This window comes from Onychostruthus taczanowskii, unplaced genomic scaffold (genome assembly GCF_017590055.1).
Source record: "Onychostruthus taczanowskii isolate IOZ18803 unplaced genomic scaffold, ASM1759005v1 scaffold188, whole genome shotgun sequence".
NCBI lineage: Eukaryota > Metazoa > Chordata > Aves > Passeriformes > Passeridae > Onychostruthus > Onychostruthus taczanowskii.
Window position 1 is genome coordinate 208,412 of NW_024499106.1, and position 27,591 is coordinate 236,002.

The 27,591-nt window shown below is 65.5% G+C and overlaps 1 protein-coding gene across 1 annotated transcript in view; it reads left to right on the forward strand.

Moving 5' to 3' along the window:
• The window catches only part of KMT2D (lysine methyltransferase 2D), a 27,776-nt gene extending 185 nt beyond the window's left edge, over positions 1-27,591 (forward strand). Inside the window, exons 2-55 of the mRNA XM_041401269.1 lie at positions 1,348-1,426; positions 1,498-1,624; positions 1,710-1,954; positions 2,036-2,133; positions 2,227-2,392; positions 2,504-2,669; positions 2,753-2,867; positions 2,946-3,112; positions 3,218-4,092; positions 4,328-4,462; positions 4,556-5,418; positions 5,623-5,736; positions 6,050-6,160; positions 6,257-6,361; positions 6,573-6,754; positions 6,842-7,006; positions 7,098-7,204; positions 7,296-7,337; positions 7,438-7,653; positions 7,735-7,878; positions 7,956-8,072; positions 8,615-8,739; positions 8,823-9,012; positions 9,425-9,499; positions 9,817-9,921; positions 10,046-10,219; positions 10,500-10,584; positions 10,695-10,939; positions 11,212-11,285; positions 11,365-11,415; positions 11,556-13,235; positions 13,400-13,573; positions 14,002-14,150; positions 14,355-16,429; positions 16,522-16,645; positions 16,740-16,827; positions 16,973-17,039; positions 17,208-17,440; positions 18,040-21,111; positions 21,193-21,336; positions 21,409-21,573; positions 21,659-21,815; positions 21,900-21,981; positions 22,077-22,252; positions 22,617-22,765; positions 22,855-22,990; positions 23,070-23,206; positions 23,554-24,724; positions 24,940-25,076; positions 25,202-25,332; positions 25,437-25,722; positions 26,156-26,229; positions 26,935-27,043; positions 27,155-27,591. Of these exons, the coding sequence (XP_041257203.1) occupies positions 1,378-1,426; positions 1,498-1,624; positions 1,710-1,954; positions 2,036-2,133; positions 2,227-2,392; positions 2,504-2,669; positions 2,753-2,867; positions 2,946-3,112; positions 3,218-4,092; positions 4,328-4,462; positions 4,556-5,418; positions 5,623-5,736; positions 6,050-6,160; positions 6,257-6,361; positions 6,573-6,754; positions 6,842-7,006; positions 7,098-7,204; positions 7,296-7,337; positions 7,438-7,653; positions 7,735-7,878; positions 7,956-8,072; positions 8,615-8,739; positions 8,823-9,012; positions 9,425-9,499; positions 9,817-9,921; positions 10,046-10,219; positions 10,500-10,584; positions 10,695-10,939; positions 11,212-11,285; positions 11,365-11,415; positions 11,556-13,235; positions 13,400-13,573; positions 14,002-14,150; positions 14,355-16,429; positions 16,522-16,645; positions 16,740-16,827; positions 16,973-17,039; positions 17,208-17,440; positions 18,040-21,111; positions 21,193-21,336; positions 21,409-21,573; positions 21,659-21,815; positions 21,900-21,981; positions 22,077-22,252; positions 22,617-22,765; positions 22,855-22,990; positions 23,070-23,206; positions 23,554-24,724; positions 24,940-25,076; positions 25,202-25,332; positions 25,437-25,722; positions 26,156-26,229; positions 26,935-27,043; positions 27,155-27,247 (16,242 nt within the window). The 5' untranslated portion in view covers positions 1,348-1,377 and the 3' untranslated portion in view covers positions 27,248-27,591. The remainder of the gene's footprint in view (positions 1-1,347; positions 1,427-1,497; positions 1,625-1,709; positions 1,955-2,035; positions 2,134-2,226; positions 2,393-2,503; positions 2,670-2,752; positions 2,868-2,945; positions 3,113-3,217; positions 4,093-4,327; positions 4,463-4,555; positions 5,419-5,622; positions 5,737-6,049; positions 6,161-6,256; positions 6,362-6,572; positions 6,755-6,841; positions 7,007-7,097; positions 7,205-7,295; positions 7,338-7,437; positions 7,654-7,734; positions 7,879-7,955; positions 8,073-8,614; positions 8,740-8,822; positions 9,013-9,424; positions 9,500-9,816; positions 9,922-10,045; positions 10,220-10,499; positions 10,585-10,694; positions 10,940-11,211; positions 11,286-11,364; positions 11,416-11,555; positions 13,236-13,399; positions 13,574-14,001; positions 14,151-14,354; positions 16,430-16,521; positions 16,646-16,739; positions 16,828-16,972; positions 17,040-17,207; positions 17,441-18,039; positions 21,112-21,192; positions 21,337-21,408; positions 21,574-21,658; positions 21,816-21,899; positions 21,982-22,076; positions 22,253-22,616; positions 22,766-22,854; positions 22,991-23,069; positions 23,207-23,553; positions 24,725-24,939; positions 25,077-25,201; positions 25,333-25,436; positions 25,723-26,155; positions 26,230-26,934; positions 27,044-27,154) is intronic.

Here is a 27,591-nt window from a genome sequence, read left to right on the forward strand (position 1 = left end):
GGGACGGGCCCCGGCGGCCCCGGAAGGAGCGGCCCCGCGGTGGTGCGGGCTCGGGCCGCGCCGCCTCCGCCGTGCCGCCGCTCCCGGTAAGGCCTGACCGGGGCCGGGCCCAGAGCGCGGCTCGCACGCCTTTGTGTCCGGTACCGGTGGAGCCCGGGCGGCTGCAGCGCAGGTACGGCCGGGCCCGTCGCTCGGGGCCCGGTGCCGGTGCCAGCGTAGGCCGCGGTGGGCCGGGGATCGGGGCCTGGCCGGCTCGACCCCCCGGTTGCACCGGGGAGCGGGGAAAGCGTGGCCCGGGCGCACCGGCGAGGGTGTGGGGGGGGTGCTGTCGCCGCGTGGTGTTTCGGCCCAACCGGGGGCGCGGGCCCCGGCCCCGGAGCCTTTCCCGGGAGGGCCCGAATCCCCCCGGCCCCGGAGCCTTTCCGGGGAGGGCCCGAATACCCCCGGGCCCACCGGGAACCGGGGCCATGGAGGTGCTGGGTGGGACACGACGCTCCTACCCCGCGGCCGGGACCCCGCCGGGGGCTCCCTCCGCCCTCTCGGGTTTTTGGGGGGTTGGCGCTGCCCCAGCGCGTCTCCCCCTCCCCGGTGCCCTGCGCTCTGTCCCCCCGTGCCCGCGGGTCCCCCCGGATCTCCCCGCTCACGCCGTGTGTGCCCCGTGCTCCGGTTCGGGGTCCCCTTCGCTGCCCCCGCCGTGCTGGAGCCCTCTGAGGTTTCTGGGGTGCGCTTGAGGCAGCGGTGGGAGGGGGCGGCTGCAGATCAGGGCATGGCCCCCCCCCGGTTTGTGCGTGGTGTTTTGGGGTGAGTTTCCCCCCCGTACCTATCCCGGGACCCCCTGTGCGGTGCAGGATCGGTGCTGGGCCTGAGGAAATAGGGGCACAGGCAGGTGCTGGTGGTGGGAACCCCATTTTCTGCTGCATCCTAAATTCTCTGTGAATATTCCCCATGTGGGGGGCACTGGGGGGTCCCGGCTTTGCTGGGTATGCTCCTGGGGGGATCCTGGTGACTCCCTGGGGTGCTGGTGTGTGGTAGAGCTGGGGTCACTGATTCCCCTTCCCCCACGGTTTAATCGAGGTCACTCGGGGGTTTGGTTGCCCCGGATATGCTGGGGTGTCACTGGCTGGACTTGGGAAGGATCTGGTGGGCAGAGGGTGATGGGGGAGGCCAGGGGGTCTCCTGGACCCCTGTGGGGCAGGGAGCCACCCCTTGCTCCTGGGGGACATTCCCACTCCCAGAGCCTAGAAATTACCTTGGGAAGATGCTGCCCCGTCCCTTAGACAGAGGGAGGCTGCAGGGTGCCGGGGAAGGTGCCACCACCCCTGGTGCTGATGGGTGTCCCCCCTGCAGCTGTGGCCCCCCAGGAACGCCGGAGGCAGGATGGACGAACAGAAGGTGCCCAGCGAGGAGAAGGACGCAGCCGCGCCAGGTGAGCCAGGGCAGCACTTTGGGGACCTGGCCCTGTTCCCCCTGTGGTGGTGACACCCCCTGTCCCCACAGCCGATGGCGTCATGGCCTCGGAGGAGATGGGCAGTGCCGAGGGGGACCCCCTGAAACCCCCCGAAGGAGCCTCTGCGGGGCCAGAGCCGGACAGCGCGGGCATGGAGGAACCTCCCGAGGCTGGCAGGTGAGGGTGGGAGGACTTGGGGGTGGCATGGAGCTATCGAAAGGGTCCTCAATGTCCCTGACACCCCCCCGTTGTCCTCTCCCAGCCCGCTGGGCCGCCGCTGTGCCCTCTGCAACTGTGGGGACTGGAGCCTACACGGGCAGCGGGAGCTGCAGCGCTTCGAGCCGGTGCCCGACTGGCCCGAGCGGCTGGCGGGCCACGAGCCCCCTGACGGGCCCGGCCAGCCTCCCCCAGGGCCCAGCCAGCTCCCCCCAGAGCTGGCGGGTGACGGCCTGGCACAAATCGGCTTCTCCGAGGGGGTGACCCCAGCGCAGCTCTTCGAGCCGACGGGTGAGTGTGATCACGGCACGGGAGTTCCCATCCTGCCACCTGCGTTGTCCCCAAGCCATCCCTGACTCCCCCTCCCCACAGGGCACTGCTGGGTGCACCACTGGTGTGCGGCCTGGGCGGCCGGTGCGGGGCCGGAGGTGGCCGGCGTGGCCAGAGCTGTTTTCTCAGGGATCTCACAGGTGAGCAGATCCCAGAGGGGTCCGGGGGCGATGGTTTGCTGCGGAATTGCTGCCCTGCAGCAGCGCTGACCCCCTGGACTCCTGTGCCCTCAGAAATGTGAACGCTGCGGGCGGACGGGGGCCAGCATCCCGTGCCGGGCGGCCGCCGGCTGCTCCCGCCTCTACCACTTCCCCTGCGCCGCCGCCAGCGGCTGCTTCCAGTCCATGAAGACCCTGCGGCTGCTCTGCCCCGAGCACGTGGCCGAGGCCGTGGACATGGGTACGTGGGGCTGGGGACACCACCCCTGGCCGCTGGGACCCTCGTGGGGGTCCTGGCAGGGTAGAACCCCACGAGCAGGCGGCCCTGACCCCCTTTTCTTGTGGCTGACAGAGGACGCGCGGTGCTCGGCGTGCAACGGGCCGGGCGACCTGCGGGACCTGGTGTTCTGCACCAGCTGCGGGCAGCACTTCCACGGGGCCTGCCTGGACATCTCGCTGACGCCTCGCAAGCGCTCGGGCTGGCAGTGTCCCCAGTGCAAAGTGTGCCAAACCTGCAGGTGAGCCCCCAGACCCGCGGTGGGGAGGGGGGGTATGCACCCAAGGAGGGGTCCCAGCCCTCACTTGCCCCTGCGCCCTACAGGCAGCCCAGCCAGGACTCTGCCATGCTGGTGTGTGAGGCATGTGACAAGGGCTACCACACCTCCTGCACGGAGCCAGCCACCCAGGGCCTTCCCACCGGCTCCTGGAAATGCAAGGTATGTCCTGCTCTCGCTAGGGGGTACAGGGTGCCTGCCCCCCACTGCACCTCCTGACACATCTCTGCTTTTCCCCAGAACTGCTGGGTCTGCTCAGACTGTGGCCAGCACCCCGCAGGGCCCGACTCCAGCTGCCAGTGGTCCCCGGGGTCTGAGGTGTGCGGGGACTGCCAGCAGCGCCGTGCCACGGCCGACGTTCCCACGGCGCCAGAACCCTCACCACAGCCTGACCCGCCCGCCCAGATGTGAGTGGGGATGGGGGTGCTGGTGTGGAAGGGGCTCAGGCCCTCTGTGGGTGGGGGATGGGGTGGCCTGAGCGCTGCCCCCTCACCCAGGTTCCCCCACCCCAGGTCAGAGTCCCCTGTCCCCAGCAAGCTGACGGATGCGCCCGTGCCCCCACCTGAGCTGGAGCCTGTGGGGTGTGATGAGGAGACGCAGCCCCTCGTGGACCCCAACGAGACACCCCCAGACCCCAAAGAGGCACCCCCAGACCCCAAGGAGGCTCCCCCGGGCAATGCTGAGTCTCCTCCTGGCGAGCTGGCCTCTGTGGAGGTGCCCCCCAGTGAGGAACCCCCTGAAGAACTTCCCTCTGATGAGCTGCCCGTCGATCAGCCACCCCCCAACACACAGCCCTCTGACACTCAGCCTCCTGAAGTGCAGCCCCCTGAGGAGCCCCTTCCTCTCATGCTGCCCCCCGAGGAGCCTCCCTCTGAGGAGCTGTCCCTTGAGACACCATCCCTTGCTGAGCTGCCCCCTGACAGACCCTCCCTTGAGGAGTTGCCCCCCAGTGAACCACCCCACGATGAGCTGCCCCTCGATGTCCCTCCCCTTCCTGAGCTGCCCCCTGAGAAACCAGCGTTTGAGAAGTCACCCCCCCGTGAGCTGTCCCCCGAAGTACTGCCCATTGACAAATCACCCCCTGACGAGCTGCCCCCCAAAGGGTCACCCCCCGAACCTCCCCTCGAGGAGCCACCCCTCAGTGAGCCACCCCTCGAGGAGCTGCCCCTCAGCGAGCCGCCCCTCGAGGAGCTGCCCCTCGAGGAGCTGCCCCCCGATGAGCTGCCCCCCAGTGAACCGCCCCCCATCGAGCTGCTCCCCAAGGAACCTCCTCCCGAAGCACTGCCCCCCGAGAAGATGAGCCCTGAAGAGCCCCCCCTTGTTGAGTTGCCCCCTGAAGAGCCGGTCCCCAGCGAGCTGCCCCCCGAGGAGGACCTGAAACCACCAGGTAATCTGGGCTTTTCATTGTCTTCTTTCCCCTCCTGTCTCCACTGGGTGTGGGGGTGTCCTGCACCAGGGGCTTCTCCCAGCACTGGCTTTGCCTGATTCCTGTATTCCTTCTCTTTTCATATTTTGGTGCCCTGTTTGGGGTCTGTGGGGAGCTGTTGTGCCTCTCAAGGCTGGGTGGCACAGAGGAGATGGAGGGGACCCCCACACTCCCTCACCCCAATCCTGTCCCCCAGGTCTCCTCCCCGAGGTGACAGTGGCAGAAGAAGCGCCAGCCCTGGCTCCAGAGGTGCTCCCCGAGGAGGAGATGGAGCTGGAGCCAGAGCCCTCGCTGCCCCCTGAGATGACACCCCCACCCTCAGCTCCCCCAGGTGGGTCTGGGGAAACACCAGGCTTGGGACTAGGGGGGGTGGGTGTCTCTGGGGGGGGCTGTGATATCACTCTTCCTCCCTCTCTACCCCCAGCTCTCCGTGCCATCTCACCTGCACGGACCCCAGCCCCCTCCCCTGATGCCAAGGAGGACGATGTGCTCGAGCCCCCCACCCCAGCCCTGCCTGAGCCCCCTGGCAGCCCTGGTATCGCCATGGACACCGACCCCCCTGGGTCCCCGCCGCCCCCCCTGGGCTCTCCTGCTGTCACCCTGGCCCCCGCCGAGCCACCTGAGGATGAGGAGATGGAGATGGCCGGTGCCGAGGGGGAGTCCCCAGCCAGCCCCCCTGGAGATGCCCCCCACGGCAGCCCAGCCCCTGAGCTGGGGCCCTTCCCAGGCCTGCCTGAGGAGGAGGAAGAGGAGGAAGAAGAGGCACCGAGGCTGGAGAGGGAGGGCACCAGTGGAAGCTCCCCGCCACTCAGCGAGGAGGATGCCCTGGAAGAAAGCCGGGCTGGGGGTGACCCTGAAGTCAAGGGGTCCCCTTCGGGGTCCCCCCTGCTCTTGGAACCGGAGGAGCTGGGCCCTGAGACCCCCATGGAGGTCTGCACTACCGGCGAGAAGCTGCTGGGGCACGGCGACGAGGGCTGCCCCGAGCCACCCGCGCTGCGCCCACGGCCCGACATCCTCAACGAGATCTCCAACCTGAGCCAGGGGGACACGAGCAGCAGCTTCCCCGGCTCGGAGCCACTGCTGGGGTCCCCAGACCCTGAGGGCGGGGGGTCTCTGTCCCCTGAGCTGGGCCCGGCCTCGGCTGACGCCAGCCTGCAGAAGGAGGACGCTGGGTCGCTGCCGCTGGGTGCTGAGACCGATGACTCGCTGCTCTTCGAGCCAGCAGCCAAGGGTGACGGGGACAAGAGCCGGCGCCGCAGCTCCCCGGGGCGCTCCCGTGTCAAGCAGGTATAGGGGGACCCCGTCACCACAATTTTGGGGGCACCCTGCTGGGGTCACATCCCCCTCCCTGAGCTGCCCCTGCAGCAAGTAGGCGAGAGCCGAACGTGTGATGGGGGGGGATGGGATGGGGGCAGTGCCCCTGTGCTGCCCTGGCATGGGGGTCTCACTGGGCTTCCCAGTGCTGTAACTCCCCTCTCCCCTTGGCCACAGGGGCGCAGCAGCAGCTTCCCTGGGCGGAGACGCCCCCGAGGGGGGTCCCACGGGGGCCGAGGCCGAGGCCGTGCACGCCTGAAGTCGACCACCTCGTCTGTTGACACCTTAGCAGTAAGGCTGGGCTGGGGCAGAGGTGGGGTCCAGGGAATCCTTGAGCTGTTAGGCTGAGAGCTGAGTCTCCCCTATCCCTTACCCTATCATCTCTCCCTTGGGAAGATTAAGAGCCGTAAGTGTGGGGTGGGTTGGGGTCTTACGGGGTCTCATGCCTGCGCCTTTGCTGAGTCTGGGGGCTTCACCACAGCAAATAGGACAGGTACAGAGCTTCCCCCTGGGGAGGGGTTCTGCTGCCCCTGCATCTTCCTGGTGCACCCCAGACTGCACAGAGAGGGTGTCCTCAGTGCTGAGCCTCCCGCTCTGTCCTCAGCTCGCTGACGTGGAGAGCTCGCCCAGCAAGGAGGAGGACGAGGACGACGATGACACAATGCAGAACACAGTCGTCCTCTTCTCCAACACAGACAAGTTTGTGCTCATGCAGGTAACCAGGGCGTGGCAGGATGGACAGATGGACAGGGTGGGACAGACTCTCTCCTCTTCCAGCCCCTGTCTCCTCACTCACGACCTCTCTCCCCAGGACATGTGCGTGGTGTGTGGCAGCTTCGGGCGTGGGGCTGAGGGGCACCTGCTCGCCTGCTCCCAGTGCTCCCAGTGCTACCACCCCTACTGCGTCAACAGCAAGGTAAGGAGGGGGCCCAGGACCCCCAGCTCCACCCCAGAACTGTGCTGTGCCCGCCAAGGACACATGAGGTCGTGCCTGGCACACCTTGTGTGTTGAGTTGTGCTCTGGCATGTATGTGCCAAGCCCCGGGGTGTCCCCCACAGCCACAGCGAGCCTGGGGACCGCCGTGGCCATGCCCAGGGCTCACATGGCTGCCATCCCGTGTCCCCAGATCACCAAGGTGATGCTGCTGAAGGGCTGGCGCTGCGTGGAGTGCATCGTGTGCGAGGTGTGCGGCAAAGCCTCCGACCCCTCGCGCCTGCTGCTCTGCGACGACTGCGACATCAGCTACCACACCTACTGCCTGGACCCGCCGCTGCAGACCGTGCCCAAGGGCGGCTGGAAGTGCAAGTGGTGCGTGGTGGACACAAGGGGGGAGCCACGGGGCTCAAATTTGGGCTCTACAGTGCTGGTGCTGACCCCTCGGGCCGCTCTCTGCAGGTGTGTGTGCTGTGTGCAGTGTGGGGCTGCATCCCCTGGCTTCCACTGCGAGTGGCAGAACAACTACACCCACTGTGCACCCTGCGCCAGCCTCGTCGTCTGCCCCTTCTGCCGCGAGAAATACGTGGAGGACGACCTGCTCATCCAGTGCCGGCACTGCGATCGGTGAGCACCGTGCCCCGGGCTCCAGGGGCTGAAATTTGGGGTCCTCCCGGGGAGGCTGTGGTGTGTGATGGGTCCCCCACGCTGCCCGCAGGTGGCTGCACGCCGCTTGTGACAGCCTCTTCACTGAGGAGGAGGTGGAGCAGGCTGCGGATGAAGGTTTCGACTGCAGCGCCTGCCAGCCCTACGTGGTCAAACCTGGTGAGCTCACGGGGCAGGGGGAACTCGGGGGGACCTGGGGGGCATTTGAGGGATGTGGGGACTCACCTGCTCCTCTGCTTTCCTGCCACAGTGCCCGCGCCTTCTGCAGAGATGATCAAAGCCAAGGATCCAGGTACGTGTGGTGCCCTGCTGGGGTTCCCAGGGCTGTGCCCTCTTCTGGCCACGCACCCAGTGCTGGCATTTGTCCCCAACGCTGGCGTCTGTCCCCTCAGAGCCCCAGTATTTCCGCTTCGAGGGCGTGTGGCTGACAGAGACGGGGATGGCCGTGCTGCGCAACCTGACCCTGTCCCCCCTGCACAAGCGGCGGCAGCGCAAGGGCCGCCCGGGCACCCTCAACGGGGATGGGGGGCTGGAGGGAGGTGACCCCCTGGGCCCTGAGGACAAGAAGGACGGTGACCTGGACACCGATGAGCTGCTCAAAGCTGACGGTGGGTGTTGCTGCTGGGAGAGCTGGGGTGGTTGCGGTGTGGGGGTGTCAGGGGTTCCCACTAACGTGCACCCCCCAGCAGTGGGTGTGGAGCACATGGAGTGTGAGATCAAGCTGGAGGCTCCGGCCAGCCCTGACCGCGACGTTGGAGCTGACGGGGACTCGGGGAAGGGGCTGGAGGACCCTGAGGAGTGCAAGAAGAGGAAGCGCAAACCATACCGGCCTGGTGAGTGTCGTGCAGGCCCTGGACCCTTCTGGACTCTTCTGTGACCCTGCTGTGATCCTCACTTCTCTGTCCTCCAGGCATCGGTGGATTCATGGTGCGGCAGCGCAAGTCCCACACGCGGCTCAAGAAGGTCTCGGCGGTGCTGCCGGAGGTGGGGCGCGAGGGGCTGAGCACCGAGGGACACCCTGAGGATGGTAGGGCCCGGTGGCACCTTTTTCCCCCCTTTTTTTTCCCCCTTTTTTTCCCCCCTTTTTTTTCCCCCCCTTTTTTTCCCCCCTTTTTTCCCCCCCTTTTTTTCCCCCTTTTTTCCCCCCCTTTTTTTTCCTCACAGGATTCCCCCCCAATTTCCCCATTTTCACAGGATTATCCCCCCCGAATTCCCCATTTTCACAGGATCCCCCCCCCCCTTTTCCCCCCCTTTTCCCCCCCTTTTCCCTTTTCTTTTTCCCTTTTCTTTTTCCCTTTTCTTTTCCCCTTATCTTTTCCCCTTTTCTTTTCCCCTTCTTTTTTTTTCCCTTCTTTTCCCCTTTTTTTCCCCTTTTCCTTCCTCCCTCCCTCCCTTCCCTTCTCCTTCCTTCCATTCCCTTCCCTCCCTCCCTCCATTTCCCATTCCCTCCTCACCCCCAGGGATGTGCCGGGGCCCTCAGGCTGCACCTCACAACTCTGTTCCAGTGGCACAGGAACAGCCCCAGACCCTTTTTGGGGGTGGGTGTTCATTGCTGGGGGGCTGTTGCAGGGGCTCCTGGTGACGTCCCAGCCGAGACTGGCCTGGATCCAGGCTCAGGAGAGGGGGACGAGAAGAAGAAGCGCCGGGGGCGCAAGAAGAGCAAGTTGGAGGACATGTTCCCCCCGTACCTGCAGGTGGGATGGATGGGGGGGCTGGAGGTGGATGGGGGGATGGATGGGGAGGACACCCCGATGCTGACAGAGCCCTCCCATTCCAGGAGGCGTTTTTTGGGAAGGCACTGATGGACCTGAGCCGGAAGGCGCTGCTGGCAGCAGGCGGGGTTGGGGATGGGACCGCCCGCCCTGCCTTGGGCCAGGGTGCCCCAAGGCCCAAGGGGGACCCCAACCTCGCTGGGGCACTGCAGGGGGTCACCCCAGACAGGAGGGAGACCCCCACCCACCCCCGAGGTGAGTGTGGCCAGGAGTGGGTCTGCAGCCCAGGAGGGGGGTTACGGGGATTAGTGAGGGGTCGTTGTGGGTTCCTGGTGTGGTTGGAGGTCCCCGGGGGATCCCTGGGTTTGTTGGGGCTTGTTGGGAGTTGTCCCTGGGGGTGTTACGGGTCCCTGGGTTTGTTGGAAGTTGTTGGGGTCCCCGGGATGGCTGAGGGGGTTGTTCAGGGTCCCTGGGGTTGTTGGGGGTCTTGAGGGGATATTGGAGGTCGCTGGGGTTGTGGGGGGACCCCGGTTGTGAGCAGTGCTGTGGGCTCTGAGGCTCGTTGGAAAAGGCCGAGGGCTGTGGGGGGCGGCCATTGCCGCTGAGGGAGAACGCTGGGGCTCGGTGGGTCCTGACCCTGCTCGCTGAATCCTGGGCTACCCTGCAGGGGACGACAGCACTGACGGCAGCGCTGCTGCTCCCGATGACGATGGCAAGGACGAGGCGAAGGCCGAGGAGCTGGGTGAGGCCCGGGGACCCCTGTGGGACCCCCAGAGCCGAGTCCTCCACCGGGCATAGAGCGCCCACAGCCATCGGGAGCAAACTCTATGGTTGAGGGGTCCGCTCTGGGCTAGGCTGAGCTCTATGGTTCTCCGTCAGGCCCATGATGCCCGTGACCATAGAGTGTCGCGTAGAGCGCCCCCGCGTGGCGCGGCGCCGCTGGAGGACCGAGGGACTCGTGTCCCTTCGTGTCCCTTTTTGGGTGGCCGCGTGGGGGTCCCCAGCCCTGAGCTGGGGGTCCCCAGGGGGCTGAGGGCGCTTCCTGATTCTTTCTCATAGGGGCCGACGAGCCGAAGGATTCCCCAGACCGTGGGGACTCTGAAAAACCAGCCACCCCGGGCGAGGGAGCGCTAAGCTCTGACCTCGACAAGATCCCCACGGAAGGTGAGACCATCCTGCGTCCCCTCTTGTGCTGAAGGGGTGGGTGGTCCTAGGACCGTGACCCCCAGGTTTTTCCCCTTCCCATCAGTGTGGTATTTGCACCCAGCTCCTGCATTTGCCTCTGCAGAGCTGCCCAAGATGGAGAGCAAAGACGTGCAGCAGCTCTTCAAGGACGTGCTGGGCTCGGCAGAGCGTGGGGAGCAGCCCCTCAACTGCGTGGCTGCGGGGATGGAGGCCGGGCAGGACCCCAGCCGAGCACAGCGGTCATTCCTGCAAGGAGACCTCCAGCTCTCGGGGCAGGGTGGGTGGAATTGGCAGAGCCCCCGTCATCCAGGAGGTCCCTGGAGAGCGTGGTGAAGGGCAGGGCTTGTTTCCAGCCTCAGGAAAGCCAAACTCACTCACTCAATGGTGCCTGTGGTATCTGAGAGCCCAGGCTCCTGGGTGTTCCCTGTTGCTCTGGGGGTGAACATGGAAAGCATTTTGGGGGTTGTGCTGTCTGGGGGTTGTTTGGACCCCCAGAGCAGGTGCAGGTTTGTGCCCTCACTTTGTTTTCCCTTCAACCCATCTCGTTTCCCTCACAGGGAGCGTTTCCCTGGGCTCACTCTCTGGATCTGTCTCCTTGGACTCGTACTCGGGGGTCTGCCAGTCCCCATTCCTCGATAACAGGTACTCAGAGGAGCTGGGGGTCCCCTCCTTGGAGGAACTGAGCTGCACGGTGTCCTGGGACCTCACTCTTCCTTACAACCTGACCATCTGTGATGCTCCTCTCCACTCAGGGAGCGGAGTGGGTTCTTCAGCCCAGACCACTGCGAGCCTGAGAGCCCCTGGGCCAGCAGCTCAGCTGCCACCACCCCCTCGACCCCCACGACCCCCACGACAGAGGGCGAGGGTGATGGGCTGTCCTACAACCAGCGCAGTTTGCAGCGCTGGGAGAAGGACGAGGAGCTGGGTGAGCTCTCCACCATCTCCCCTGTCCTCTACGCCAACATGAACTTCCCCAACCTCAAGCAGGATTATCCAGGTAGGGCTCTGGGGGGGCTGCAGCCGCCCCGTTGGGGTGAGGGGTGGGGGTATGGGTGGAGTTTCACTCCCCTGGTCCCTTTTTTGAGGGGAGAGCTGGGTTGTTCTGCCACTGACTTGTTCTCTGTAATGGGCAGGGGTCTCAGCTCTGTCTCCTGAGCTGTCACTTCTCATGAGGGTGGGACAGTGACCCCACCAAGGATGCTAGTGGGCTCCTCAGGTCCAGGCTAATGTTGCTTTCCTCCCCTGTATCTGCTCGTACTGGACTCCCAGACTGGTCGAGCCGCTGCAAACAGATCATGAAGCTCTGGAGGAAAGTCCCTGCCACGGACAAAGCCCCATATTTGGTGAGTGCCAGGAGGTCAGTGGGGTGGGGGGCCGGGGCACCGGGGGGCTGCAAATCAGCTGGCTTCGTGTCTTTGTTAGCAAAAGGCCAAAGATAACCGGGCGGCTCATCGCATCAACAAGGTGCAGAAGGTACGTGGGGCGCGGGGAGGTGCCCGGCGGCCCCGGCCCAGCCCTGGGGGGACATTGCTGTGCCCACCCCCAGCCCGTGCCCAACCCGTGGGGAGGGCGGGAGGGCTCCCACAGCTCTGACAGCCCGGCTCTCTCTGCAGCAGGCCGAGAGCCAGATCAACAAGCAGACCAAAGGGGAGGGACTGCGCAAGCCGGAGAGGCCCTCGCTGCACCTGCGGATCCCGGTGCCGCCAGGGGCACAGCCCGTCTACATCAGCAGCCCCCCCGCCACCGGCGAGGGCTTCCTGAAGCCCCCGGCGGGTGCCGGAGGGGGACCGGAGTCTCCCAGCGAGCTCTTCCTCAAGCTCCCTCCCCAGTCCCCTGCCCAAGTGCCTTCGCACGATCCCTACGGCGCGGCCCCCGCCTACACGCTGGAGCCCCGCTTCCCCTCGCCCCTGGGCCAGAGCCCCACGTCGGGGGCTGCTTTCCAGCCTTTCCCTAGCCAGCCCCAGCCCCTCACAGCCCCCCGTGCTCCCCCTGACTTCCACCCCACCCCGCCTGGCACACCCCGGCACCAACCTGGCACCCCTGATCCCTTCCTGAAGCCCCGGTGCCCTTCCTTGGACAACCTCTCGGTGCCGGGGAGTCCTGGAGCGCGGCCACCCGAGGCCCTGCTCTCTCCCCTGCCTTTCGGGGAGCAGAAGAAGGGTCTGGAGGTGAAGAAGGAGGATGGGGGAAGTCTGGGGGTCTGCTCACCTGGCTACGCTTCTGCCATGGGCTACGGGGACTCCCCAGGCGGCCCCCACCTCTCGGCTGCGGAGCTGAAGGCGGCCGACGTCTTCAAAGCCCCCATGACCCCACGGGTCTCTCAGGTAGAGCCGCAGAGCCCGGGGCTGGGGCACCGGCCCCCCGACCCCCATCCCCTGGCCCCCTCGCCCCCTGGCCACCCTGATTTGTACCGTCAGTCGCCCTATCTGGACCCCTACTCGCAGCCCCCGCTGACGCCCCGGCTGCAGCCCCCCGAGGCCTGCTGCGCCCTCCCGCCCCGCTCCCTGCCCTCTGAACCCTTCTCCCGCATCCCTGCCAGCCCCCAGTCCCAGTCCAGCTCCCAGTCCCCGCTAACCCCCCGGCCTCTCTCCAACGAAGCCTTCTGCCAGTCCCCAGTCACCCCTCGCTTCCAATCCCCTGATCCCTACTCCCAGCCGCCCTCCCGGCCGCAGTCCCGGGATCCCTTCACCCCGCTGCACAAACCCCCCCGTCCTCAGATGCCGGAGCCGGGGTTCAAATCAGTGGGGGCGGCCGGTGGAGGTTTTGGGGGCACCCCAGCAGGTGACCCCCACGCCAAGGCAGCGGCCGGGCCACAGCCGCCCTTTGCCCGCTCGCCTGGTGCCAGCGTTTTCCCGGGGAGCCAGCCCCCCATGCGCTTCACCTTCCCCCCGGCCGTCTCGGAGCCTCTCAAGGGCTCCCCATCCCACCAGCCCCACGGGATCAACAGCCATTACAGCTCTGGGAAACCCCAGAGCTCGGCCTACGCCTCGTCCCCCAGCTTCCACCAGGCCAGCAGCCCGCTGGGCCCTGGCACTGCCGCCCCCGACTCCTACAGCCTCTCGCCCCTGCGGCCCCCATCAGTGCTGCCGCCGCAGCCCCCGGCTCCCCCGCAGCAGCAGGACCCTTCTGGAACCTTCCTGCCCCGCGCTGCGCTGGGACTGACGGCCGACAAGAGGGAGGAGGTGGCTGCAGGGCTCTCAGCACCCCCAAACCGGGACCTGGTGGAGCTGCCTGGTGCCCAGGACGGAGCTCTGGGCACCATGAGCCAGTCGGAGCTGGAGAAGCAGCGGCAGGTGAGGTCTCTCCTGGGATCCAGTCGCATCCATTTGGGTTGGGGAGAGAATGAAAAGGGAAAAAACTGGGGCTGTGGAGGCATCAATGGCCACTCCATGTGTGGATCGTTTTGCTGGTTTTGGTCCTGTTGCCACTCTGGGCTCTAACACTGATTTCTTCTCAGCGCCAGCGGCTCCGGGAGCTGCTCATCCGCCAGCAGATCCAGAGGAACAGCCTTCGGCAGGAGAAGGAGAGCGCAGCTGCTGCTGCCTCCTCCTCACCGGCCGGCTGGGCACCCGAGGCCGGCGGGCAGAGCTTCGAGCTGAGCCGGGGCATGGCCCCGTACCAGCCAGCACAGGTGGGAGAGCTGGGGCACGGTGTGCTCGGCAGGATGCAGCTGATGGAGGGGCATGGTGGGCACAGGGGGGATGTGGCTGATGGAGGGGCCTGGTGGGCACAGGGGGGATGCAGCTGATGGAGGGGCATGGTGGGCACAGGGGGGATGTGGCTGATGGAGGGGCACGGGGAGGGATGTGGTTGATGGAGGGGCACAGGGGAGGGGAGAGGTGGTTGATGGAGGGGCACAGGGGGGATGTGACTGGTGGAAAAGCATGGTGAGCACAGGGGGGATGCAGCTGATGGGTGGCTGATGGAGGGACATGGTGGGCACAGGGGAGGGGGGATGTGGCTGATGGAGGGGCATGGTGTGGATGCAGCTGATAGAGGGGCATGGCAGTGGGATGTGGCTGATGGATGAGTGACTCTTTTTTCCTTCTTTCATTCCAGGACAAGGCTCTCCTCGGGACTCTGGCCACGGCAGCTGGCGCTGGGAAGCTGCCCAGCTCTGTCATGGTGCAGGCAGCGTTCACGCAGGACGAGCGGCTCTCCCGGCCCCCTCCGGCGGCCACGCCAGCCATGCTGGACATCAGCGGGCGGTGGGTGCCCCCTGGCAGGGCGATGGGCTCAGCGTGCACGGGTGGGAGCCAGCAGACATCACACACATACCCCCAGCTTGTGGGGATCACTCTGGAGGGAGGGCATGGCTGTGGGTTTTTGGGTACTTGGCACAGTCTGAGAGGGGTGGGGCGTAGTGTGTCGGAGCTGTACCAAGCTGGTGCCAACACCACGGTGTTTTGCAGGTCGGCAGTGGGGCCCCCCCAGGCCTTCTACCCCCGTGGGGTCTTCCCATCGCCATCCCCGCAGCAGCAGCAGCACCTGTGGCAGCAGCAGCAGCAGCAGCAAGCAGCCGTGGCAGCCCTGCGGCTCCCTGTCACCTCCCGCTTTGCCCCCCCGGCCACTGGGACCCCCTTGGGCAGCCTGGGCACCCGCCTGCCCACCCCTGCCGAGGCCGTGCCCCCCTCACCAGCTGCCCTGGGCGCTCCCTTCATCGAGCTACGACACAACGTGCAGAAGGGACCTGGGGGTGTCGTGGGATCTCCCTTTGCCCCCCAGGCACCCCGGCCTCGATTCTTCCTGCCCGGGGAGGAAGGCACCCCCCAGGCTCTGTGCACCCCCGTCATGCCCCTGCAGGCGCTGCCATCCCAGAAGGTTCCAGCACCGCTGCCACCTGCGTCCCCGCAGGGAGCTGAGATGGGCAACAGCCACCAGCAGCCCCACGCCAAGGCGGCGCCCCCGCTGCCAGCCCCCACCCTGGAGCTGCAGCAGCACATCCCCCCGCGCCCGCTGTCTTCTGGTGCCACCCTCCGCCCCGAGGGTCCCAAGGATGGCCCCGCTGCAGACCCTGCGCCGGCCCCAGGGAAGAGCCACCTGAGCCTGGAGGGGGGGCGGCTGCCCTGCGAGGTGCCCGTGGAGCCTGATTTGGATGACGACTTTGGCTCCCACAAGGACTTGGAAGATGATGATGATTTGGCCAACCTTAGCCTGGATCCAGATGTGGCCAAAGGGGACGATGACTTGGACAACTTGGACAGCCTGGAGACAGCAGACCCCCACCTCGATGACCTGCTGAATGGCGATGAGTTTGACCTGCTGGCCTACACTGACCCCGAGCTGGACACTGGTGACAAGAAGGACATCTTCAACGAGCACCTGCGCCTGGTGGAGTCAGCCAACGAGAAGGCTGAGCGTGAGGCCCAGCTCAAGACAGAACCACCAGCACCCACCTTGAAGCTCCCCGACCCTGGGGACAGCAAAGATGTGACCCCATCTGCGGAGGATCAGGAGGTGCCCAAGGAAGGGCTGGTGTCTGGGATGGGCTTGGGACTCTCTGCCTGCCCCACGGGCACTGTGCTGGCCCCTGACCCAGCTTTCAAGGCGCAGGGTGCAGAGGTGAAGGCTGGCTCAGTGCCCACTGATGTCAAGCCCAAGCTGGAGGATGGCTGCTTGAAGACCTCACCCTGCCAGTTCACCACCGCTGGCCCCGAGCGCCTCCCGATGCCCGTCAAGTCAGAAGCACTGCAGGGCACAGATAAAATCTCTGCCTCCCTGGGGCTCAGTGTCAAACCTGGCCAGACCCTCCTGAGCTCCAGCGCTGGCCCCACTCGCCTCAGCCTGACTCAGTTCTCCAACAGTGGCCACACTGGTGTCCCCGTGCTGGAGAAGGACCCCTACGCTGCCCCTGGCCGTGGGCTGGCATCTGCCCAGCTGGGTGGCCAGAGCAACCCCTTGCTGGAGAAGTTTGAGCTGGACAGTGGAGCCTTGGGGCTGGGCAGTGCCCGGCACTCGCCAGCGGATGACCTGGACAAGATGGAGAGCTCGTTGGTGGCCAGCGAGCTGCCCCTGCTCATCGAGGACCTCCTGGAGCACGAGAAGAAGGAGTTGCAGAAGAAGCAGCAGATGTCAGCCCACCTGCCCCGTGGTACCCCCCATCTCCAAGCCCCAGGGCACCCCATGCTGCACACAGGGGCATCTGGGCAGCCTCCCGAGGGGCAGCCACCCCGTCTGGGCACCCCTCAGACACCCCTCCAGCTGGGGCTGGTGGCCCGGCCACCGCTGCTGCCACCGCAGCCCCCCCAGCTCAACGCACCCCAGCAGCGCCCGGCTCTGGCCCCCCACATGGGCATGGGCTCTGGGCAGCCCCATGTGCTGTCATCGCCTCACGGGGTGCAGGTGGCCCTGGGGCAGCCACAGCAGAGCCAGCAGCAGGTGCTGGTGCAGAAGCCGATGGCCGGGGTGCAGCCCCCCAACCTGGGCCTGAAGCCCCCCCAGCTCGTCATGCAGCAACAGTTGGCCAACAGCTTCTTCCCAGACACAGGTAGGGGCTGCAGGTGATTTTTTTGGGGGAGCATGGGGCCCTTTTGGGCAGGGGGCATTTGGCTGAACATGCCGTGGTCTCTGTCCCAGCAGACCTGGACAAGTTTGCGGCCGAGGACATCATGGACCCCATTGCCAAGGCCAAGATGGTGGCACTGAAGGGCATCAAGAAGGTGATGGCTCAGGGCAGCATCGGGGTGGCCCCAGGCATGAACAGGTAACAGACATGGGGATCTGGGGGGCACAGGGTGAGGCAGGCAGGTTGCTTTGGCTCTGGCTCACAGTCCATCTCTTCTGTGTGTCCCCCAAAGGCAACAGGTTTCCCTGCTGGCCCAGCGGCTCTCTGGGGGCCCGGCTGTCTCTGAGATGCAGAACCACTTACTGGCAGGGAGCGGGCAGGTGAGTGGGGTGTCCAGAGGGTTTACAGGGGTCTCTTGTGGCTGGCAGGCCGGAACTGGTGCTTTTACGGCTCTCTGAGGGGGTGGAGTGTGTGGAGAGAGGACAGAAATCCATAGCATGTCCCAAACGTTCCTCTTTCTTCCAGGAGCGGAGTGGCACAGACCCGACCCAGGCTCGCCCCAACCCACCCACCTTTGCACAGGGCGTCATCAGTGAGTACTGACATGGCAGGGCCAGCGTGGTGTGGCACAGGGCTCACCCTGGCCCTGGGGCTGGGGTCTCCACTGACCCAGGGTCTCTGTTTACCCGGGGTTCTCACTGACCTGGGGTCTCCACTTACCGGGGTCCCCACTGATCTGAGCCCCCTCCCCATCCCACAGACGAGGCTGACCAGCGGCAGTACGAGGAGTGGCTGTTCCACACGCAGCAGCTGCTGCAGATGCAGCTGAAGGTGCTGGAGGAGCAGATCGGGGCGCACCGCAAGTCCCGCAAGGCGCTGTGTGCCAAGCAGCGCACGGCCAAGAAAGCCGGCCGGGAGTTCCCCGAGGCCGACGCCGAGAAGCTGAAGCTGGTAACGGAGCAGCAGAGCAAGATCCAGAAGCAGCTGGACCAGGTAGGACCCTGCATGTGGGTGGGCACCTTGTCCCTGGTGCAAATGGGATGTTCCCAGTGTTAGTGCTTCACTGTTGCCAGTGCCAGCCTCACTATTCCCAACTTTAGCGCTGTGCCACCCTCAAACGTGATGTCCTCAGAGTCAGTGTGCCATTTCTGGCTCTACTGCTCTGCTGGCCCCAGCACTAATGCTGTGCCAGTCCTGGTATTAATTCCCTGCTGTTCCTGGCGCTAACACTGCCATTCCTGGCACTGATGTCCCACTATTCCTGGGACTAATTCACTTGCCATTCCCAGCACTAATGCCCTGCTGTCCCCAGCATTTATCCTGTGCCATTCCTAGTGCTGTTGTCTTACTGTCCCCGACAGTAAAGCAGTGCCATTTCTGGTGGTGGTGGTGTGCCATGCAACTGTTGTGCCATTCCTAACGCTAATGTTCCCCTATCCTGGGCACTAAATCTGTGCCATTCTTGCTGCTGATGCCCCACCATCCCCAGTGCTAAGGCTGTGTTGTCTCCCTGTCCCTGGCACTAATGCCATGCCATTGCTGGCACTAAAACCCTGCCATTCCTGGCACTCACACCCCGCCGTCCCCTTCAGGTGCGGAAGCAGCAGAAGGAACACACCAACCTCATGGCTGAGTACCGCAACAAACAGCAGCAGCACCAGCACCAGGCCTCAGCCGTGATGGCCCTGAGCCCCTCGCAGAGCCCCCGCCTCATGTCCAAGCTCCCGGGACAGCTCCTCTCAGCACACGGCGTGCAGCAGCCCGGGGGAGCCCTGGTGGGAGCGCAGGGCCTCGGGCAGCAGCCGGGGCAGCCCGGGGGGCTGCGCCTGCCCCAGGGCGGTGTGTCCATGGCCGTGCAGCAGGGCCTGTCCTTCATGGGGCAGCAGCCTGTAGGGAATGCCCCAGGACCCGGCTCCTCTGGCGCTTTCTTCAGCGGGAACCCGGCGCTGCGCGGGCTGGCCGCTGACAGCCGCCTGATGCAGGAGCGGCAGCTGCAGAGGATGCAGCTGGCACAGAAACTGCAGCAGCAGAACATGCTGGGACAGGTGTCACTGCAGCAGCAGCCAGGTGTGATGGGACAGACGTCAATGCAACAGCCAGGTGTGATGGGACAGGTGTCGCTGCAGCAGCCAGGTGTGATGGGACAGGCGGCCATGCAGCAGCAGGGCGTGATGGGACAGACATCAATGCAGCAGCCGGGTGTGATGGGACAGGCAGCCATGCAGCAATCAGGTGTGATGGGACAGACGTCACTGCAGCCATCAGGTGTCATGGCACAAGCATCGATGCAGCAGCAGGGCGTGATGGGTCAAACCTCCATGCAGCAGCCAGGTGTGATGGGACAGGCGTCGCTGCAGCAGCCAGGTGTGATGGCACAGGCGTCCATGCAGCAGCCAGGTGTGATGGGACAGAGCTCAATGCAGCAACAGGGTGTGATGGGTCAGGCGTCCATGCAACAGCCAGGTTTGATAGGACAGAGCTCGATGCAGCCACAGAGCATCATGGCACAGACGTCCATGCAGCAATCAGGTGTGATGGGACAAACTTCAATGCAACAGGCAGGTGTGCTGGCCCAGACATCGCTGCAGCAGCCAGGCATGATGGGCCAGGCATCCATGCAGCAGCCAGGTGTGCTGGGCCAGGCCCCAGTGCAGCCAACAGCCGTGCCAGGGCAGCCCAGCCTGCTGGGGCAGCAGCAGCAGCAGCCCCCAGCCCCACAGCCCGGCGCAGGGGCTCAGCCCATGGTGCCGAAGCAGCCGGGGCTGTTGGGCAGCCAGCAGAGTCTCCTCGTGCAGCAGCTCTCACCCCAGCAGCAGCCAGGCGTGCTGGGCCACGGGCCAGGGCTGCAGCACCAGCCTGTGCTGGGCCACCCCCCAGCCCAGCGCCAGGTTGTCCTGGCCCCCCACCAGCAGCGGGTGCTGGGCTCGCCCCAGCTGACGCCGCAGACTCCGGGGATGCTGAGCCACCGGCTCGTGCTATCCCAGCAGCTGGGGCAGTCTCGGGCACTGTTGGCTCCGCAGCAGCAGCAGCAGAACTCAGCGGCTGCCCAGCCAGGTCTCCTGGGGCTGGGCCAGGGGCAGCCCTCCATCCAGCACTTTCCGCAGCACGGGGCGGGGGGCCAGGCCCCCTCTGTGCTGCACCTGAGTCAGGGAATGCAGCCGGCCCCGGCGGTCCTGGCTGCCAAGGACCAGCCCGCGGGGATGGACGGCAGCGCCCTGCACACCGAGGGTGGGGAGAGCGGGGGGCAGCTGCATGGGGAGCAGCAGGGAGCCCTCAACCCCCCGGGGCTGGGGGGCCCGGAGCCCCCAGCCCCCAAGCACCAGGCTGAGCTAGGGCAGGGCCAGCAGCTCCTCTTGACCTCCCCACAGCCGGGTGTCTTACGGGCAGCTTCTGGGCAGCCGGGTGCCCTACTCGCCCCACCGCTGCAGAGCCCTGGGGCTGTCCACCCTGAGCTGTCCCAGCAGCACGGGGACACGGCCGGGGTGGCAGAGCAACCGCTGGGCTGTGGGACAGGCCCAGCACAGGCCATGGTGCCGGCACCGCGGCCCCCAGAGCAGCCAGGCAAGGGGGTGGCAGGGGCCCTGCCAGGGCAGCCACAGCCCCCACGGCTCCAGAGCCCCGTTCAGCACAAAGTAGGGCCAGCGTCGGGCACGGCCGCTCTCCCCCCAGGTCTCCTGGGGCAGGTGCCAGGGCCGGTGATGGGCCAGATCCGGGCGCAGCTCCAGGGTGTCCTGGCCAAGAACCCGCAGCTGCGGCATCTGACGCCGCAGCAGCAGCAGCAGCTCCAGGCTCTCCTGGTGCAGCGGCACCAGCAGAGCCTGCTGCAGCAGAACCAGGCACTACGGACCCCTGGCCCCTTCCCCGGGCAGGCCCCGGACTACAGCTTGACAGCTACCCGCCCGCCCCCTCGTCCCATGGGGCCCCTTTTCCAGCCCCGGGCAGATGCCCCAGCAGAGGCACAGACCAGCTCTGCCACCGAGCCGGGGCGGCCACTGCCAGGGCAGCCTCCCCAGCAGCCCCTGGCTGAGCTGGTTCAGGCAGCTCTGGCTGCCCGTGGACCCCAGCCCGGCCTCATCCGCCTCCCCACGCCACCAGCCCCCTCGCCCCTGGGCTGTGCCCCCCAGCACCTGGCCAGCCCCGAGCAGAGCCCCCAAGAGCCAAAGAAGACATCACCGGGAATCCCGGCCTTGGCCCCCAGCCCCGCGGCACCCACGGAGCCAGGGCTGGCCCCCACGCCGAGCGGGGCCCTCCCTGACCCAGCCCACGGCCCCTGGGACCCCGAGGCACCTGGGGTGGACCCAGCTGACCCTGGTGAGACCCGCATCAATGGGGCTGTGCCAGAGGGGGCCCCTGCAGCAGGTGAAGCCCCCCAGGTGTTGGTGAAGCAGGAGCCGAAGGAAGAGGCAGCAGCAGCGGCACAGTGTGAGGTGGATGGAGATGAGACAGCAAAACCAGAGGCCAACGGGGACCCTGGGGACAGCCAAGCCAACAGCCTGCTGGCCCCGGGTGGGCGCTCCGAGGCTGGGCACCTGCTGCTGCAGAAGCTGCTGCGGGCCAAGAACGTGCAGCTCTCAGCTCAGAGCCCAGGCGAGCTCAATGGGCATATGGAGAACCGGAGCACTGGGACAGAGCCGCGGCCACAGTCACTGCTGCTGGGCCGGGAGGTGAGCAGCAGGGGCTGGGCTGGGGGTGAGATGGGTGAGGGACTGTGCTGGCACAGCTCATGCCCCCTTTTTTCTCCTCAGGACCCCTCCATTGCCAGGAAGCCAGCACCCACCAAGCCTAAGCGGGTACAGAAAGGCAACGAGCGGATCCCAGCGTCCCGCAAGAAGCTGCGGAAGGATGAGGGGCTGCGTCCTGGCGAGGCCCTCATGAGGCAGCTGAAGCAGGTATGGCTGCGGGCTGGGGTGTGGCAGGAGGCTTCCTTTGCCCTTGTCCCCCCCTCACCGCTCTGTCCCCAGGAGCTGTCGCTGCTGCCGCTGACGGAGCCGACCATCATGGCCAACTTCAGCCTCTTTGCGCCCTTTGGGAGCAGCCCCATCAACGGGAAGAGCCAGCTGCGGGGCGCCTTCGGCAGTGCTGTGCTCGACAGCGTCCCCGACTACTACTCCCAGCTGCTCACCAAGGTGAGAGGGGGGTTGTTCCCTGGTGTCCCCCTTATCTGGGGGTTCCAGACCATCCTGCTGTTCTCACCCCACCGTCTCCCCCCAGAACAACCTCAGCAACCCACCCACGCCACCCTCCTCGCTGCCCCCCACACCCCCTCCCTCCGTGCAGCAGAAGATGGTGAACGGTGTCACGGCCCCTGAAGAGCTGGGGGAGCAGCCCAAGGATGCCGACCCAGCCCGTGAGCCCCACGGCCAGAAAGGTGAGCCTGGCTGGCACAGGGGTGGCACAGAATCTGTGCTGCCACTTGTCACTCCCCACCATGACACCCGTCACTTCTCTGCAGATACACCAGCTGTGGAGGTGAAGAGCCTGGACCTGCTGGCAGCACTGCCCACCCCTCCGCACAACCAGACCGAGGATGTCAGGTGAGACCCCCTTTGGGGAGACCCCCCGCAAGTGACATCAGCCCATCCATGGGTGACACCAGGCCCTGTGGCCCCTGACACCTCCATCCCCACAGGATGGAGAGTGACGACGAGAGCGACTCCCCCGACAGCATCGTCCCTGCTTCATCCCCTGAGAGCGTCCTGGGCGAGGAGCTGCTCCGCTTCCCGCTTCTCAGCGAGGCCAAGCCAGAGCTGGAGGAGCGTGTGCTGTCCCCCATCATCCCCATCATCCCCCGGGCCAGCATCCCAGGTGGGATGGGCTGGAGGGGTCTGTGGATCAGGGCAGGAGTGGTCTGTGGTCCATATGGATTGGGCAGCAGGGAGCTGTGGGATGTGCAGCAGAGGGAGTGGGTTTGGAGCATGTGTGTCAGGTAAGAAGGGATATGGATGGGGCAAGACAGAGTTCCTGGTCTAGGAGGTGATTAAGGGAGCCAGGGTAAGGGTCCTTGGGAAGTGTGGGATGTGAGGGAGAGGGATTTTCAGGGTGGTGGATTCCCTGCAGGTATCTGGGGCAGCTGGGTGGGCTCATGGGTGGCTGTTGGTGGGGCTGGGTCTGCACGGTTCTGACCCTGGCTCTGTTCCCCATGGCTCTGACCCCCCTCTCCCCACACCAGTGTTCCCAGACACAAAACCCTATGAGGTCGCAGAGCCCTTTGGGGCTCCACCAGGGAAGGTGGGGGCAGCAGGCCCTGGAGCCCCATGGGAGAAGGGCAAGAGCAGCGAGGTCTCTGTCATGCTGACGGTGTCTGCAGCAGCTGCCAAGGTGAGTGAGGGGATTGGGAGATTCAAGACCCTTAGGATCCCAGCAGTGACCTAACACAGTGACACCTGTGGCACTTCCTTCTCACGTAGAACCTCAATGGGGTGATGGTGGCCATGGCTGAGCTGCTGAGCATGAAGATCCCCAGCTCCTACGAGGTGCTGTTCCCCGACGGCCCTGTGCGAGCAGCTGTGGTTGAGGCCAAGAAGGTGGAGACAGATATGGCTGGTGAGTGTTCACCTTGACCCCATGTCCACCATGTCCCCAGGCTGGGACTCCCGTGACGGGTGGTCCATCCTTCTCCCAGGAATGCTTGGAGGGAAGGAGAAGGCGTTGGCTGGGAAGGTGCCAGACAGCAGCTCGGAATGGCTGAAGCAGTTCGATGCGGTGCTGCCAGGGTACAGCCTCAAGGGCGAGCTGGACCTCCTGACACTGCTCAGACAGGTCAGTGGCATGCAGGGATCCCCACGGGGCTGGGAGACTGGGAGGGGGTTTTGGGGTACCCATAGGGCTGTGGCTGTATGGGGGTACAGGAGCAGGGATTCTCTGGTAGAGGTGTGTGGTGGTCCCTGTGGGTCACCCCGTGATTGCAGGGAGTTTCATGGAGGGCCAGGTGGCCATGGGCTGGTGCTGGTTCTGCCAGGAAGGAGTCCAGGAGGTCCTTGCAGGGTTGGGGGTATGTGGGATGCTGATGCCCCTGTTGGGCTAAGGACCCCTCCCTGCGATGTTCAGGGAGGTTGGGGGTCTCCGTCCCTGCAACTCTGATCCATGCCCCTCTCCCCACACCACAGGAGAGCCCTGCTCCTGAGAAGACCCTTCACCACTGCTACGTCAACAACGTCTCCAACCTGGACGTGCGGCAGCTCTCTGTCCTTCCCCAGGAACCCTCGCCCCCGCTGTCCCCCTCCGTCCCCTCCCCATCCAGCCCCGCTGAGCCCACCAGGGTCCCCGACCCCGAGGCGTCCCATGAGGCCGCCCCAGCCCCGTTGTCACCACTGCCACCGGCCCCCTCGCCAGCCCCCCAGGAGGAAGGGGCCGCAGCTGTCCACTCGCCACCCCGTTTCAAGCCACGCTCGCGGCCTCTGGAGGACGGGGACGAGGCGAGGCCACGGCTGAAGAAGTGGAAGGGCGTGCGCTGGAAACGGCTGCGCTTCCTCGTCACCATCCAGAAAGGAGGAGCCAAGCGCGACGGCGACAAGGAGATCGCCGAGTTCATCGACAAGCTGGGAACCACGCTGCGCCCCGAGAAGGTGCCGCAGGACATGCGCAAGTGCTGCTTCTGTCACGAGGAGGGCGACGGGGCCACGGACGGGCCGGCCCGCCTGCTAAACCTTGACCTCGACCTCTGGGTTCACCTGAACTGCGCCCTGTGGTCCACGGAGGTGTATGAGACTCAGGGAGGGGCCCTGATCAACGTGGAGGTGGCCCTGCACCGTGGGCTGCTCACCAAGTGCTCCCTGTGCCAGAAAACCGGTGCCACCAACAGCTGCAACCGCATCCGCTGCCCCAGCGTGTACCACTTCGCCTGCGCCATCCGCGCCAAGTGCATGTTCTTCAAGGACAAGACCATGCTGTGTCCCCTGCACAAGCTGAAGGGGCCCTGCGAGCAGGAGCTCAGCAGCTTCACCGTGTTCCGCCGCGTCTACATCGAGCGGGACGAGGTGAAGCAGATCGCCAGCATCATCCAGCGTGGGGAGCGGCTCCACATGTTCCGCGTGGGCGGGTTGGTCTTCCACGCCATCGGGCAGCTGCTGCCACACCAGATGGCCGATTTCCACAGCGTCACGGCCCTCTACCCCGTGGGCTACGAGGCCACGCGCATCTACTGGAGCCTGCGGACCAACAACCGCCGCTGCTGCTACCGCTGCACCATCTGCGAGAATAACGGGCGCCCCGAGTTCGTCGTGCAGGTCATCGAGCAGGGCCTGGAGGATCTTGTCTTCTCCGACTCCTCTCCACAGGGTAAGGAGTTGGGATATGCCAGCAACCTTTGTCCCGGTGGCTGAGCCACACCAGAGGGTAGGGCGATGGAAGGTGGCTTGAGGTCCCCACTGAGTCCTCATCTTCAACCCATGGCACTCAGAGCTCTGCTCTGGTGTGAGGTGGTCACTTGGACTCTTGATCTTGGAGGTCTTTTCCAGCCTGATTAATTCTGTGGTTCTCCCTTCCCTTGGCAGCTGTGTGGAACCGGATCATCGAGCCAGTGGCGATGATGAGGAAGGAGGCCGACATGCTGCGACTCTTCCCCGAGTACCTGAAGGGCGAGGAGCTCTTCGGCCTCACGGTGCACGCGGTGCTGCGCATCGCCGAGTCGGTACGTCCCGCGGTGTGCATGGAGGTCTCTCCTCCACACTGGGGGTCCACCCTGCTGGGGAAAGGCCCAGTGGTTCTTCTGCTGCTGCCTGTTGACCCCTGGTCCTTCCATGTCCCCCTCTGCAGCTGCCAGGCGTGGAGAGCTGCCAGAACTACCTGTTCCGCTACGGGCGCCATCCTCTGATGGAGCTGCCCTTGATGATCAATCCCACCGGCTGCGCCCGCTCCGAGCCCAAGATCCTCACCCACTACAAGCGGTAAGCGGGGCTGGAATTCACTGGGATAGCTGGGACCCACCAGGAGAGCTGGGATCCCTGGGGATCTCTCATCTCTAACTCTTCTCATCCCCCTCCCCTGAAAGGCCCCACACCCTGAACAGCACAAGCATGTCCAAGGCCTACCAGAGCACGTTCACGGGTGAAACCAACACGCCCTACAGCAAGCAGTTTGTGCACTCCAAGTCCTCCCAGTACCGGCGCCTGAAGACGGAGTGGAAGAACAACGTGTACCTGGCACGGTCCCGCATCCAGGGGCTGGGGCTCTACGCGGCCAAGGACATCGAGAAGCACACGATGGTCATCGAGTACATCGGCACCATCATCCGCAACGAGGTGGCCAACCGGCGGGAGAAGATCTATGAGGAGCAGGTGGGGCTCTGCTGGGATGCTGGGGGCTTGTGTGGGGACTTGGGGCAGATGTGGAGGGACTTGGGTGGGACGTTGTGGGCTCTGGTGGAACATGGAGGGACTTTGAGAAGGACACGGGAGGAGTCAGATGGGTTGTTGGGGGCTCAGGTGGGATGTGGGTGGAGTTGGGTGGGAAGTTGAAGGCTCTGGCAGGACATGGGGAGACTCAGGATGTGGAGGGACTTGAGAGGGATATCAAGGGTTCTGGTGGGACATGGAGGGTCTCAGGTGGGATGTTGGGAGCTCTGGTGGGACATGGAGTGACTCAGGTGGGACATGGAGGGACTCATGGGATTTGAGGGTCTCCAGTGGGACTTGGGGTGGTGGAAGTCAACTCAGGTGGGATATGGGGACCTCAGTGCACCCCTGAACCCCCTCTTCTCCCCCGTGGCAGAACCGCGGCATTTACATGTTCCGCATCAACAACGAGCACGTCATTGACGCCACGCTGACGGGGGGCCCGGCCAGGTGAGCACGGGGGGCTTTGGGGTGCTGGGATACCCCCAGAGGGAGCCATGACGTCCGTCTGTCCTGCCCCTGGGTTGTGCTGACCCTGCTCGTCCCCCAGGTACATCAACCACTCGGGAGAAGATCTATGAGGAGCAGGTGGGGCTCTGCTGGGATGCTGGGGGCTTGTGTGGGGACTTGGGGCAGATGTGGAGGGACTTGGGTGGGACATTGTGGGCTCTGGTGGAACATGGAGGGACTTTGAGAAGGACACGGGAGGAGTCAGATGGGTTGTTGGGGGCTCAGGTGGGATGTGGGTGGAGTTGGGTGGGAAGTTGAAGGCTCTGGCAGGACATGGGGAGACTCAGGATGTGGAGGGACTTGAGAGGGATATCAAGGGTTCTGGTGAGACATGGAGTGACTCAGGTGGGACGTGGAGGGACTCATGGGATTTGAGGGTCTCCAGTGGGACTTGGGGTGGTGGAAGTCAACTCAGGTGGAATATGGGGACCTCAGTGCACCCCTGAACCCCCTCTTCTCCCCCGTGGCAGAACCGCGGCATTTACATGTTCCGCATCAACAACGAGCACGTCATTGACGCCACGCTGACGGGGGGCCCGGCCAGGTGAGCACGGGGGGCTTTGGGGTGCTGGGATACCCCCAGAGGGAGCCATGACGTCCGTCTGTCCTGCCCCTGGGTTGCTGCTGACCCTGCTCATCCCCCAGGTACATCAACCACTCGTGTGCCCCGAACTGCGTGGCCGAAGTCGTGACCTTCGACAAGGAGGACAAGATCATCATCATCTCCAGCCGGCGCATCCCCAAGGGGGAGGAGGTCAGTGAGGGACCGAGGGGGTGCTGAGGGTGTCCTGGGGGACCCAGGGAGGGGGGCTGGAGGTGGCAGGGCCGAGCTCTGCGCTTTGGGTGACTCCCCGCTCCCTCCCAGCTCACCTACGACTACCAGTTCGACTTCGAGGACGATCAGCACAAGATCCCCTGCCACTGTGGAGCTTGGAATTGCAGGAAGTGGATGAACTAACTGGGAAAAAGGGGCTGGGGGCTGCCAGCCCCGCCTCAGAGACCTCGCCGAGCCCCCCAGGGCTGCAGGAGGTGCCGGGGGCGGCCGGGCACTGAGGGAGAGCAGCGGCTGCAGCGCTGCCGGCCCTGCCCGAGCGGGACGGACGGACAGATGAACTGGCAACTCAGGGTTTTCTTTGCTTCGTCCTGCGAGGAGAAAAAAGGAGTGGGGGGGCTCAGAAACGCCCCCTTCACCACCCCCTGCCTGCCTCCCTCGTGGGAGAGCCACGGGGGAGCAGCGCCGGGCCCAGCGCGGCCGGAGCGATTGTGCGGAGCCGGTCTGGATATAACGATTATTTTATTTTA